This window comes from Branchiostoma floridae, chromosome 7 (genome assembly GCF_000003815.2).
Source record: "Branchiostoma floridae strain S238N-H82 chromosome 7, Bfl_VNyyK, whole genome shotgun sequence".
NCBI lineage: Eukaryota > Metazoa > Chordata > Leptocardii > Amphioxiformes > Branchiostomatidae > Branchiostoma > Branchiostoma floridae.
This window is the reverse complement of record NC_049985.1, coordinates 9,290,247-9,301,503: the sequence shown is the minus strand read 5'-3', so window position 1 is coordinate 9,301,503 and position 11,257 is coordinate 9,290,247. Positions and strand designations below refer to the sequence as shown.

Here is an 11,257-nt window from a genome sequence, read left to right as displayed (position 1 = left end):
TCCAGAAGTACTTCCGTCATGCGCAGAAGCAGAACAGAAAGCGGAAGTGACCAGCCAAGTACAACAGAACGAAAGTTGCTGATTGCTTAGGGACTGTTGGAGCGCTGAAAGACAGCAAGTTTGGGAGAAGGTTAGAGCAGCGATTCTTGACGAAAAAAGCGATAAAATGTTCTGATGGGGACGGTGGTGTCCTCTTCCACGTGGCAGTGTCCCCAGTGCACGTTACAGAACGACGGTACGACGCAGAACTGCCGATCTTGCGGGGAGGCGCGCGCGGACACAGCCGGGCTGCTGGCTGCGTTGTTCGGCGGTGGCACCAAGGTCTGTCCGGGCTGTGATCTGACGAACGCCGCCGAAGTCGAGAAGTGTGGTCGCTGTGGGTTTACCTGGCCGCCCAGGGAGACACAGAAAGACAGGTAATCAGCAGTGAAAGCATGTCCGTGTCATTGTATTGATTGTAAATGGACGGAACGATATCCAGATGCGTCAGCACTAGAATCGATGTTTCATCAACCATGCTGTGCCAAGTGTGGTTATGACTGTTGATAATGCTGATGTCAGTTGAACCTTATAAATCTCCTAACGAAACTTCGTCCCATATTTGCCATTGTAGCACTCCAGCGACAACCAGTGCTGTTTGTCCAGGGATCAAAAGTTCGCCCAATATTGAAATACAATCATTTCACACCCAAGCTAGAATCCAGGGTCAGGTTACCAGTGGTCAAACATGTCCGGGCAGGGCGTCCGGACACACCAACCTGTTCACAGCCCAGGATCGGACCACATCGAAACTATTAACAACTCAGGACGTTTTTAAGAGGAACTCCTTTGAAAAGTCTGTTTCATTATCACGGAACAGATGTGTACTGTGCACCCGTGTGTTTGAAATTATAATTGGTCATAGATCACTGCGCTCGAAATAATCCGCATTTGCATTACTTTGGCCTCCTGTTGCTTTTGGCCCGGTACCTTTTTCTTTCCAGCACCAGTCCCTAACAACAAGACTGGGCTGAAGCCCTATAGCTAGAGAATCAATTTTCTATTGCAGGACAAAAATAGATCTTGACCCTGCAACCTGGTGACATTTTGTGTGTTGTCCCCTGTAACGTTACGTTTTGGCACCCATTTTATGATCATGATATGATAGCACAAGTGAAAAGTAGAAACTGAACAGTTCCAAGGAGGTTAAAAAAGAACGTCCTTGACAGTTCTGATAGCGCACTAGTACTAGTAGTAACAGAATATCCACTGGCACAGTACCCAATGTCTGTGTGGTCGAACAAGGATGTAGTATCTGATGAGACACAGGAATCAGGATGTTTGATGTGAACTTGACTCAGCCACTCCCGGCTGTGAGGGCATTGCCCTTGGGCTCGGGCTTAATGGAAACATGTGTTACAGTATATTAGATGCTGCCAGTACATGTATATCATACTAGGATACAGACAGGAAAAGTACTGAGTCAAATACAGGAACCAATAAATATTACTCCAATTTCCAATCTTACCAGATGTGATGAGTCAGTGGAGGTAGTGTTTTCCACCAAATTTGTGTTGACAATCACAATGGGTTAACAATGGGAAGGTGAATATCACATGTCGATCAGTCTTGATGCATTGTAGGGTCCGCGTTGTAGGGATAGATAAAATGCATTGAAATCAGGATCTCGTTGTTGCACATTGTATTATATTTGATGGCAACAAGAATCCTGCCATGTTGCCAGACAGGATGGCTTGTAACCTGAACATTTCTGACAGCAGTGTTGTTTGGACCTCACTTAAATCCTAAGGAAAACAAACTTTGGAGTGAGATTATACCTGGTGAGCCCAGGAGGCAGCAAAGACATCCTCCCTTCCATCAGATAGCCTTATATGGCAGCATGCTCTAGAAAATCATTCTAACAACAACAACAATACTACATCCCCACCCCATATGGTGCCCTGGTGAACTTTTCCCACTAAAGTGGTAACAGCTGAGGTAAGGTTTCACTATGGCAGCTGCCAACTGAGATGTTGTATTTAATGGTGAGGTCAACAGCATAGGAACTTAAGATGGGGACTTCCCAAAGGTTCAGGATTAGCCTGGGGAGGTATACTGTATTCTGTAACAACAGGATATCCCCCTTTGCAACCCTAGGGACTATCATCCAGTGTTACTGGCCAGATGGCCAGAGTGGTAAAAACATATTCTTTGGTTACATGTATAATCCTAATATTTTGTACCATAATATATAAGCATAACATTTATTTGTAGTAGCCTTTCACTCCAATTGCATATTGGTCGGTATCTGAATATTGTTGTTTATTTGTTGATTTCTGACACTCACAGTCACCGTTTTATGTTAGCCGCATGTCCCAAAGAAAAAGTAACCGGGAAACAATGTCTGTTGCTCTGAAGGGCTACACTTGGTTGATCTGTGGGCCAGAGACGCTATGAACATGATGTAATGAAATACTAGTACTAAAATGTCCCATCAGAGGATACCCAAGCAGATGACTAACATGCAAATGTGTCCATTTCTGTGTCATTATCTGTCAGTACCAGCAGCAAAAGTTCTGACATATCAGAAATATATCTATTTTCTCAGGAGTTTCCTTTTTCCTGTGTGGTTTACTGTTAACATATTCCCTGTGGGGGGCCAAAGTATTTCATTACCTCCTGTTCCTGACATAATTACATCATCTCCCTGGAGATAATCTGGATAGACTCCTACCAGGCAGTACAGGGTTCCACTCACATGGTATTTTAGGGTTTCTAGTTTCTGATGAGAGTATTGTATTCGGCCATAAAAACTCAAAACCCACTGTTATATGACTTAACAATTTGCTAATTTTGTGCAGTATATTATAGTTGTAACTATTAGTATGATTGTTTGTTTAAGATTTTAAAATTTCATAATGGTAATGCCATATATCCATTTGAATCATACTATAGTGTATTTTTTGTATGCTTTGAAAAGGACCTTTTTTAGGTTTGCATCTAGTGTGTTGTGATGTCAAGTATCTCTCAATTTTCAACTGCTCAACAATCACAACTAATTCACGCCTTAAGGTAAAAATCTAATTTACTTCAGGATGTTAAAGCAAATTATCAGGCTGCCAAACCACCTACTTAGCCATGGGAGAGTAATTCAGGTACTTGCCAACAGAGCAAATGTAGCAGATAATAGATTTCCATAATGGACCTATGGAAATGAAAAACAGCCACTTTCCTCTTCTTCACGACCTTCAGTAGAGGTCAACAGGGGTCAGACAAAATGTCTCTGACCTCTGACTTTGTAACCTTAAACATCTTTCTTAATTACATGGTGGATAAGTTTAAGGGTTGGCGTTGAAAGGAATGGTAACAAAGAAAGCTGGTGTGTAGCTGGGAAATGGAAACTGTTCCTGGGGACTTCATAATGGTGAAAGATCATCCTGCAAATTACATCCCCAGCTGTCACATGTTTACAGAGGGTGAATATTGCATTGTATCTGTACAAATGTGATATTTTGTCATATATGTGATATTCATACAAGGAGGGAAATGTTTGAGCTTTGCTCACAAGAATCATGAAAACATGTTTAGTCAATTAGTGGTCACTTAGATAAAGCGTGATCTGTATTAAGCACCAATCATAGGCGGTAGGCCAAGGAATTGTTGTCGGATCTCCATGCTTTTATACTGCCTGGATGATGTTGCGAGTATGGCTCTAAATGAAGTACATGTACTCGGGATCACCCGAGCGGGTGCCGAACGTCGGCGAGTTCCGATCGAAGGCACCCGAAGGTCGCCGAAGGCGACCAGCACTAAAAGGTCGCCAAAGGCGACCAGCACTAAAAGGTCGCCGAAGGCGACCAGCGAGCGGAGCGAGCGATAGGTAGGAAAGGCCTTTCAAACATTGTCATTTTCTGCGAATTTTCGTCATGTAGAGGGCTATATTGAAAAGATTTATCATCGGTGGAACATTCACATTTAATCTAAAGTACATGGCGGGCATAAAACCCTTTCAAAAGAAAAATATACGGCATTTTGTGTTGTCGAAATTTGCCCGATTTCCGGGGCTCTGCGTTACCAGCACACACGGCACCCAAAAAATAAACAACGCATCATACAAAACGCGGATTTCTTTACCAAAATGTTTGCTATACACTAGCCACAATGCAGTTGTATATTCATAAAAACACTTTTCTCGTAGAACGATACATACGCATGGTATTTTGCCATTCCCTTGCATAACTCCCTTGATGTGTTGCACAAGAATTCCGTTTTCCGTATACAATTACTTCAGGATCGGCTTTGCAAACCCCTACGAAAACAATGAAAATTGTTCTGTCCCCCCCGATCAAACTGTACTTGCAGTGCAGCGTGGATTTTGTTAGCATGTAGAAACTCTCATAGTTATCACATAGTTTCAAAATACCCGACTATACGCTGAAACAGCCCCGCTGTACCATACGTCCGATTGAAAACATGGCAACTGGTAACGCACATCTGGGACGTCCGTTTCCTACCCAGTGATTTTTCCAGTAAGGAGGGTTAGCTCTGCTCTAAGGATGACCGGAAGGGCTGACGGGGGCCTTTTATAAGCGCAGCGGGTTGCCATTATCTGGTGGATCGGTGCCTTTGAATTGGCTTAAGTGCCAGTTTCGTTGATTGTGGCACCACTGTACTGTATTTCCTCTTTGTTGCAAAACAACAACAACAACAATTCCGAGGCCTATTGCCCATGCACCAATAGGGTGGTTTTGGGTTTGCTCTGATGGCTGGTGCCTTCTATTAGTTCTAACGTTTCTGGTTTTGGGTAATGCTTATGCTAGCCAGCGGTACATTTGGTATCAGTCAGTTCACGATAGATGGAGTCTAATTGAGAGACATGCTTTTATGGTAAAACATTGCCACTACCCCTCAGCCAATGGGAGCCCTTCAATTACTGTGATTATGTCGACATAGTGCAGAAAAAGTGTTGTACTATCCAAAAAGTGTGGTACTATGTAAAATTTGCATAAAATAGTACCACACTTTTTGGATAGTACAACACATTTTTGATAATACACGCCCATCTTCTATCTATTACATAAAGAATCATTTGGCCAGGCTAACCCAACCTTAATCCAACCTGTATGTTTAAGGTGGATGTTGGACCTGATCCATGTTTTGTTACATGTACAGCAATAAATCAAGTGGCTCTAGACAAAGTTTGGGGACCTACATAGATGTACAGGTATCTGTTAATTAAAATCTCTGACATAAGGGTCTGTTAGATTTTTGAAATCTGAAATGCATGTCAGGTTAGGCTACATGTATCTAGGACATCTTAATTTCTCATGGTATATGATTTTGTAACTATGCATATGATGTTATTTCAGTAACTATACCAAGTCTTAAAAGTCATTGCAGCAGCTGTTAGAAATCAAGGTTGATGAGAGCCAGCTTCTGAGGTGGTAACTAGAAGCTACATAGATAATAGGGTACTAGTACAACAACAATCCCTGACCTACATTGGTAAGACAAACAGACTTTGGTGATCATCAACTGTCAGTGTCACTGATCTAACTGTATCTTCCCTCTGGATATATAGTACAGCACAGTGTACCATACTGTTGGCAGTCTAGCCTGTCCCAGCATCAGACATGACACAGCTCTGGGCTTACCTATAATTATTGGTGTGTCACAGTGCACCATGCGCTGTAATGTACACAGTATACTACATATGTCCAACTTTGTAACTTTGTATTATTGCACACACCGGATAATTGTACCAAATACGCTGGCAAATTGGGTGTGCAATTAAATGGCTTCTACTGTATAAAAACAATCCCTGACCTATATTGGTAAGACAAACAGGCTTAGGAAATGTCATCTGAGAAGCCTGCACAAATTGTGTTTATCTATGCCCTATTTAATGTAGTAATGGAACCTTCTTTGTTCTACAGGCTGCCTCAGGACAGTACACCTTCAGCACTCATCTCCATACCATCCATAGAAAACAGCACACCAATGGAGGCTGTCGAGGTCACAAAGGACACGCCCAAACACAAAGCTAGAAAACAGTGGACATGTAGGCGATGTACCCTGCTCAATCCTGCATCCGCCAAGAAATGTTCCATGTGTGAAGCGCCAAAACGGGACAAAAGCTTAGAGGTGAAGCTGCCACTACCGGATGAGCTGAAAATTGAGAGAAAGAAGACTACAGATGATGATGTAGTTGTTACTAACATGACCAATGGTACACACACCCCGCCGGATTCACCAAAGGAGTCTGTCGATTTAACTCTTGAAGAAAAAGAGGAGGAGACAGCTGAAAAAGATGCCGCGTGGTCCTGTAAGAGATGTACCTTTAAGAACATCCCCCAGGCCAAGTCATGTGCAGTATGTGAGGCACCACGCAAGCCAAACATCCCCACCACTCTACCCAAGAATATCGACATGGAGGCTTTGTCCCCTAAGAGACTTAAACAAAATGGAAGCAACGGTGACACCAAATTAGAGAGAAGAAATGCCACTAGAAAAAAGATGGATTCTAGTTCTAGTGTTAGTGCTAGCACTAGCGATGATGCTAGTGCTAGTGCAGGTGCTAGTAGTGTTGAAGATTCCATTGCACCCAGTGACCAATGTGGTAAAGTCTCTACCACACAGCTTTCACCTCCAGAAAGCCCAATGGAGCTATCAGACAACTCATCTAATGATGAAGCTGTTGCTATGGAGGCGTCAGACTCAGAAAAGGATATGGAAGAAAAGGCAGCTTTATCTACAGGTGAAAAAGAATGGGAATGTCGGAAATGTACATGTAAGAACCCAATAACTACCTCAGACTGTGGAGCCTGTGATACTCCGAAAAGTGGCTCCCCCCACCCTGTAATAGACCTGACCGAGAACGCTGTCCGTTACACTCCCGAGTCGCCAACTTCTCCTCTTCCCTCAACGTCGATGGCAGAGCCAAAGTCCCCAAAGATGCCAACAAAGCCAGACACACTTGCTCTAGTCCAGCCTTCCACAAGCACACAGAAGGACGTATGGAAATGTTCGAAATGCACCTTGGAAAACCCCATCAGTAATAATGTGTGTGATGCCTGTGGGGGATCCAAGGCTGCACAGGCAGTAAAGGAGAGACAGTCTGATTCCGAGCGTTGGAGATGTAAGAAGTGCACATATGACAACTCTAGAAAAGTGCGGGTGTGTAAGATGTGCGGAACGTCCAAGCCTGGTCAGCCATCAACCCCCACTGAGACAACACCAGAGTCACCACATAAGGCAAGGCCAAGGAAAACGTCTCTTCCAAGGTTAGAAATCTGCTTTGCATTTTCATATATTAGCAGGCATCAGCATGTTGTAACATTTTCTTTTAGACCACCTAAGTAGAATTCTGTATGCACATGGTGTGACCTCTAGTAACTGTATTTCTGCTATAGTATTGGTGCATCTGTCTTTCACTGCTTGCTTGAGGTCAGACAACTTGTTATGATGTTTCTGTCCTTAATCAAGTTAATGTTTTAGATTTCCCCTTCACAAGGTTCTCACCAGAATTTATCACAGCATAGGAGGGCATCTCAGCAAGCACCAAAAGTGCAAGTATTGTACGGGGTCCAACCCTCAAAAATTCTATTTCCTCCATTTTGAGAGGATAATTTTCTCATGAAGCCAACATTTTTCATCCTTGTTACAAAACAACGAAAAAGTCCCCTCCCCTTACGCTGGTTAAAATGCAGTGTAGGGGCCAAAATTATGGATACGTTCAACTGCACTGTTCAGAACCCTATTTCTTACACTGACCTTTCTGACATACTCTTGCTTTACCCCCAGTGCCAGTGGAGCAGCCCACTCCCCCAGCCCCGAGCGGGTGGGGATCTGGAAGTGCCCCACCTGTACCCTCCTCAACAGTAAGGAGAATCAGAGCTGCAGCGCCTGTGGAACCTCCCTCAGTAAGGTGGCCAGTGGCACGCCCGACCGCTTCACGCTGGCGCGCCAGGAGAGCATGACCATCGACATGCGGCGCAGACAGGATGAGAAAGAAGCTGGAGAGACCTTGAAAAATATCAAGTGTTTTTGCAAGCAGGTTTGTTTTGTTTTTACGTAGTTATGTTCGTTTTTATGAACTTTTGACTAGGTGTCTTATGAGAAAAACGTTGTAGCAAGCAAATTATTCTCATTTATGGTTGAACAGTTCTAAACTTTGTTCCAACACAAGGAAATCACTTACTGTGTTGGAACAAAGCTTAAAACTGTTCATTCAAATATTCTCATTTATGTTGACTCATTTGTCTATCTTTCAGAACAAGCTCAATTTTGTAGATGACTCCTTCCCCCCTGCGCCCAAGTCCCTGTACTACAAACCCTCGGCCCCTCCCACCATGACCGTGTCCCAGTGGTTACGCCCACACCAGATCACGGACCTGTCTCAGGACCGCGGCACCAAGTGGGTCGTGTTCAGGACTCCTCGACCGTCCGACATATCACAGGGCATTCTGGGGAACTGCTGGTAAGTTTTGCATCATGTACACTAACTTCAGTTCTCATACGTTCTATTTGATGCTTGCCTAGTTAAGTTCTTATAAGAGGAGGACCATATTTGATGTCTATTAAGGACATCCAGGAGAACTGTGTTTCAGTTAAGATCTCTGATAATATGCTGACTGAAGATTTTGCTATTTAACAAATTTATAGCAAGACCTTGAGGGTATTTGTGGAGAACACCAAGAAAGGTGAAAAATCCATGCTGTCATTTTGGATGCAGATTTTTATTATTACTGTTACTGTAGGTTTTTGAGTGCTCTGGCTGTGCTTGCTGAAAGACCAGAGTTGGTGGAACGGGTGATGATCACGAGAGAAATCTGCCCGGAGGGAGCGTACCAAGTACGTCTGTGCAAGGACGGAGAGTGGATGACTGTACTGGTGGATGATCTGTTGCCATGTGATCATCGGGGGTTCCTGGTGTACTCCCAGGTTTGTCCTCTTCCCAGAACTGTTTTTAATAGTTTGTAGAAACATGTTATGTCTTAAATTGTAAGGTACCACTCCTATATCCAGATTGAAGATTCCTATCATTTAATCTCAACTACGTATCTCTAGTCCAAAATTTACTTATGTCACATCACAGAAGATCTGACAAGTTTTCTCCCCCTTCCCAGTTTTGTGTTCTTCTCAATCTTTCACATACATTATACATACTTTCATGCCTGTCCATTCTCTGATGGTATCTTACCATCTTTTCCGTTGCCTGCCTGTCTTTCTCCTTCTCTGGACAGTTCATTGCATAATAGTGTTAGCTAGTCTGGATGAACCTACATGTAGACTAAGTCATTGCAGACTAAGGTAATTTTATAATGACATCAGTTATGAAGAAGATACTGTCATGAAGAAGATACTGTAGCAGTGAAGCTGTTTTAACACCTTCCCTTTGTCCCCCCAGGCCAAGCGACGACAGTTGTGGGTACCACTAATAGAGAAAGCTCTTGCCAAACTGCATGGCTGCTATGAGGCCCTGATCTCAGGAAGGTCTATTGAGGGGCTGTCTACACTGACAGGAGCTCCCTGTGAAAGTGTTCAGCTCCATAGAGGTAAGCACTACTAGCCATGGTACTTTCAATACAGAAGTTACTCATGCAACTGGATACATGTTGCATACGGTTACACGTTTCAGATAGCATCCGCTACTATTTGCCAATGACTAAACATGGAAATGAATTAAATGCCAAAGAGGAGTTGTATGCAAAGTGTTGTTCTTGCATCCATACAGTACTGAATGTTACAAGGCATGACTGTTATTTTTTCCCCATTGCTCTCCTTCTAGCACAAACCAACAACCCTGATGAGGACCCAGTGGAGCCAGACCTGATCTGGGCACGGTTACTCAGCTCCAAGGAGGCAGGCTTCCTCATGGGGGCTTCCTGTGGGGGAGGGAACATGAAGGTCGATGATGCTGAGTACGAATCCAAAGGACTCCGACCCAGACATGCCTACTCTGTCTTGGACGTTCAGGATGTTAATGGGAGCAGGTAAAACCACACTTACAAATCTCTCTCTCTCTCTCTCTCTCTCTCTCTCTCTTTCTCTCCGGTTTAACGTCTGTTGTTCCCCATCCTGTGTGGGTTAGACACGTAGATGAGGGGGCTTGATGGCAGCTCTCCAGCGTCCTCTATCATTTGGGTTGACACTATAGGTTTATACATCTATGCTAATGAAGATGTCTTTCCAGTATGTGTACTAGAGTGTGTTCATTCTGCCATATGACCTACTGTGTTATCCTGAGCACTAAAAGCTTCTCAGGTAAAAACGTTTTAATTTTCTTACACATGAAGCACTTTCAGTGGAGTCATGCTTTTCTCTTATAAATTATTGAGGCTCATCATCATCTGTAGGCTGTAGAGCTGTCGATCACAAGTCATGTCCACATAAAGTCTGTCTGTAGCCAGTGCAGCAATAGTGGCAGGGCTGAGTGAGGCTTCTGACTTTGAACATTCACAGACTAACTTTTACACTTTCTAAAATGATAACTATATTGATTGGTGTTCCCCAGGTTGCTGAGAATGAGGAACCCGTGGGGTCGGTTCTCCTGGAAGGGAGACTGGTCAGACAGCTCCCCCCTGTGGACCCCTGAGATGAGGGACCGACTGTTGGCACATGGAGCGAGCGAGGGGGTGTTCTGGATGTGCCTGGCTGATGTCATGAAGTAAGTAACTTTTGTGCTTTGTCATCTTGTTTCTTATTTATTTATTTATTATTGTATTCTTTTACCAGGGTAAGCTCCCATCAGTGGCTAACACTGCTTTTCAGGGAGGCCCTGGGTACACATACAAATAACACATACATACAAGACAATATTTACAAAGTACAACATATCGTCAAACACAAAATCATGTCTGTACTCATGTCCATATTCATTTCAAGCATACGACTTAATGTTTGCCAAAAATGATCTTGGTGACATTCTAGGATTCAGTTTTTGATAAATTCTGCACCTGTTTAGAAAAGTTATATGCATTTTGGTGTAATGTTAAGAAAAATATTGTTTTGTTGCAGATATTTTGATTGCATTGACATCTGTAAGGTACGCCCGAACTGGAGCGAGGTTCGGGTCAGCGGAGTCATCCCTAACTTTGCTGGGGGTCCCATTAAGATTGCTCTGGTGACAGTGTTCCAGCCGACTGAGGTGGAAATCTGTCTGCACCAGGAGAGTCTCAGGTGGGTTTCCTGCAATATTTCCTTCCATTTCTGCATCTAACCTGTTATTGTATTACAGTAGTTTACCAAAGAATGTTTGGGTAATAAAGAAAGTAGT

At 43.4% G+C, this 11,257-nt stretch overlaps 1 protein-coding gene across 1 annotated transcript; it reads left to right on the top strand.

Moving 5' to 3' along the window:
- Positions 1-13: 13 nt before the first annotated feature.
- Positions 14-11,118, top strand: LOC118418984 (calpain-15-like; the record flags this gene model as incomplete). Its single annotated transcript, XM_035825159.1, is given in 9 exon segments — positions 14-416; positions 5,916-7,262; positions 7,783-8,035; positions 8,253-8,458; positions 8,739-8,922; positions 9,389-9,536; positions 9,770-9,974; positions 10,496-10,648; positions 10,999-11,118. Coding segments are annotated over 9 exon segments (2,858 nt in total), but the record flags the coding sequence as incomplete, so codon positions are not given.
- Between the last annotated feature and the right edge of the window lie 139 nt (positions 11,119-11,257).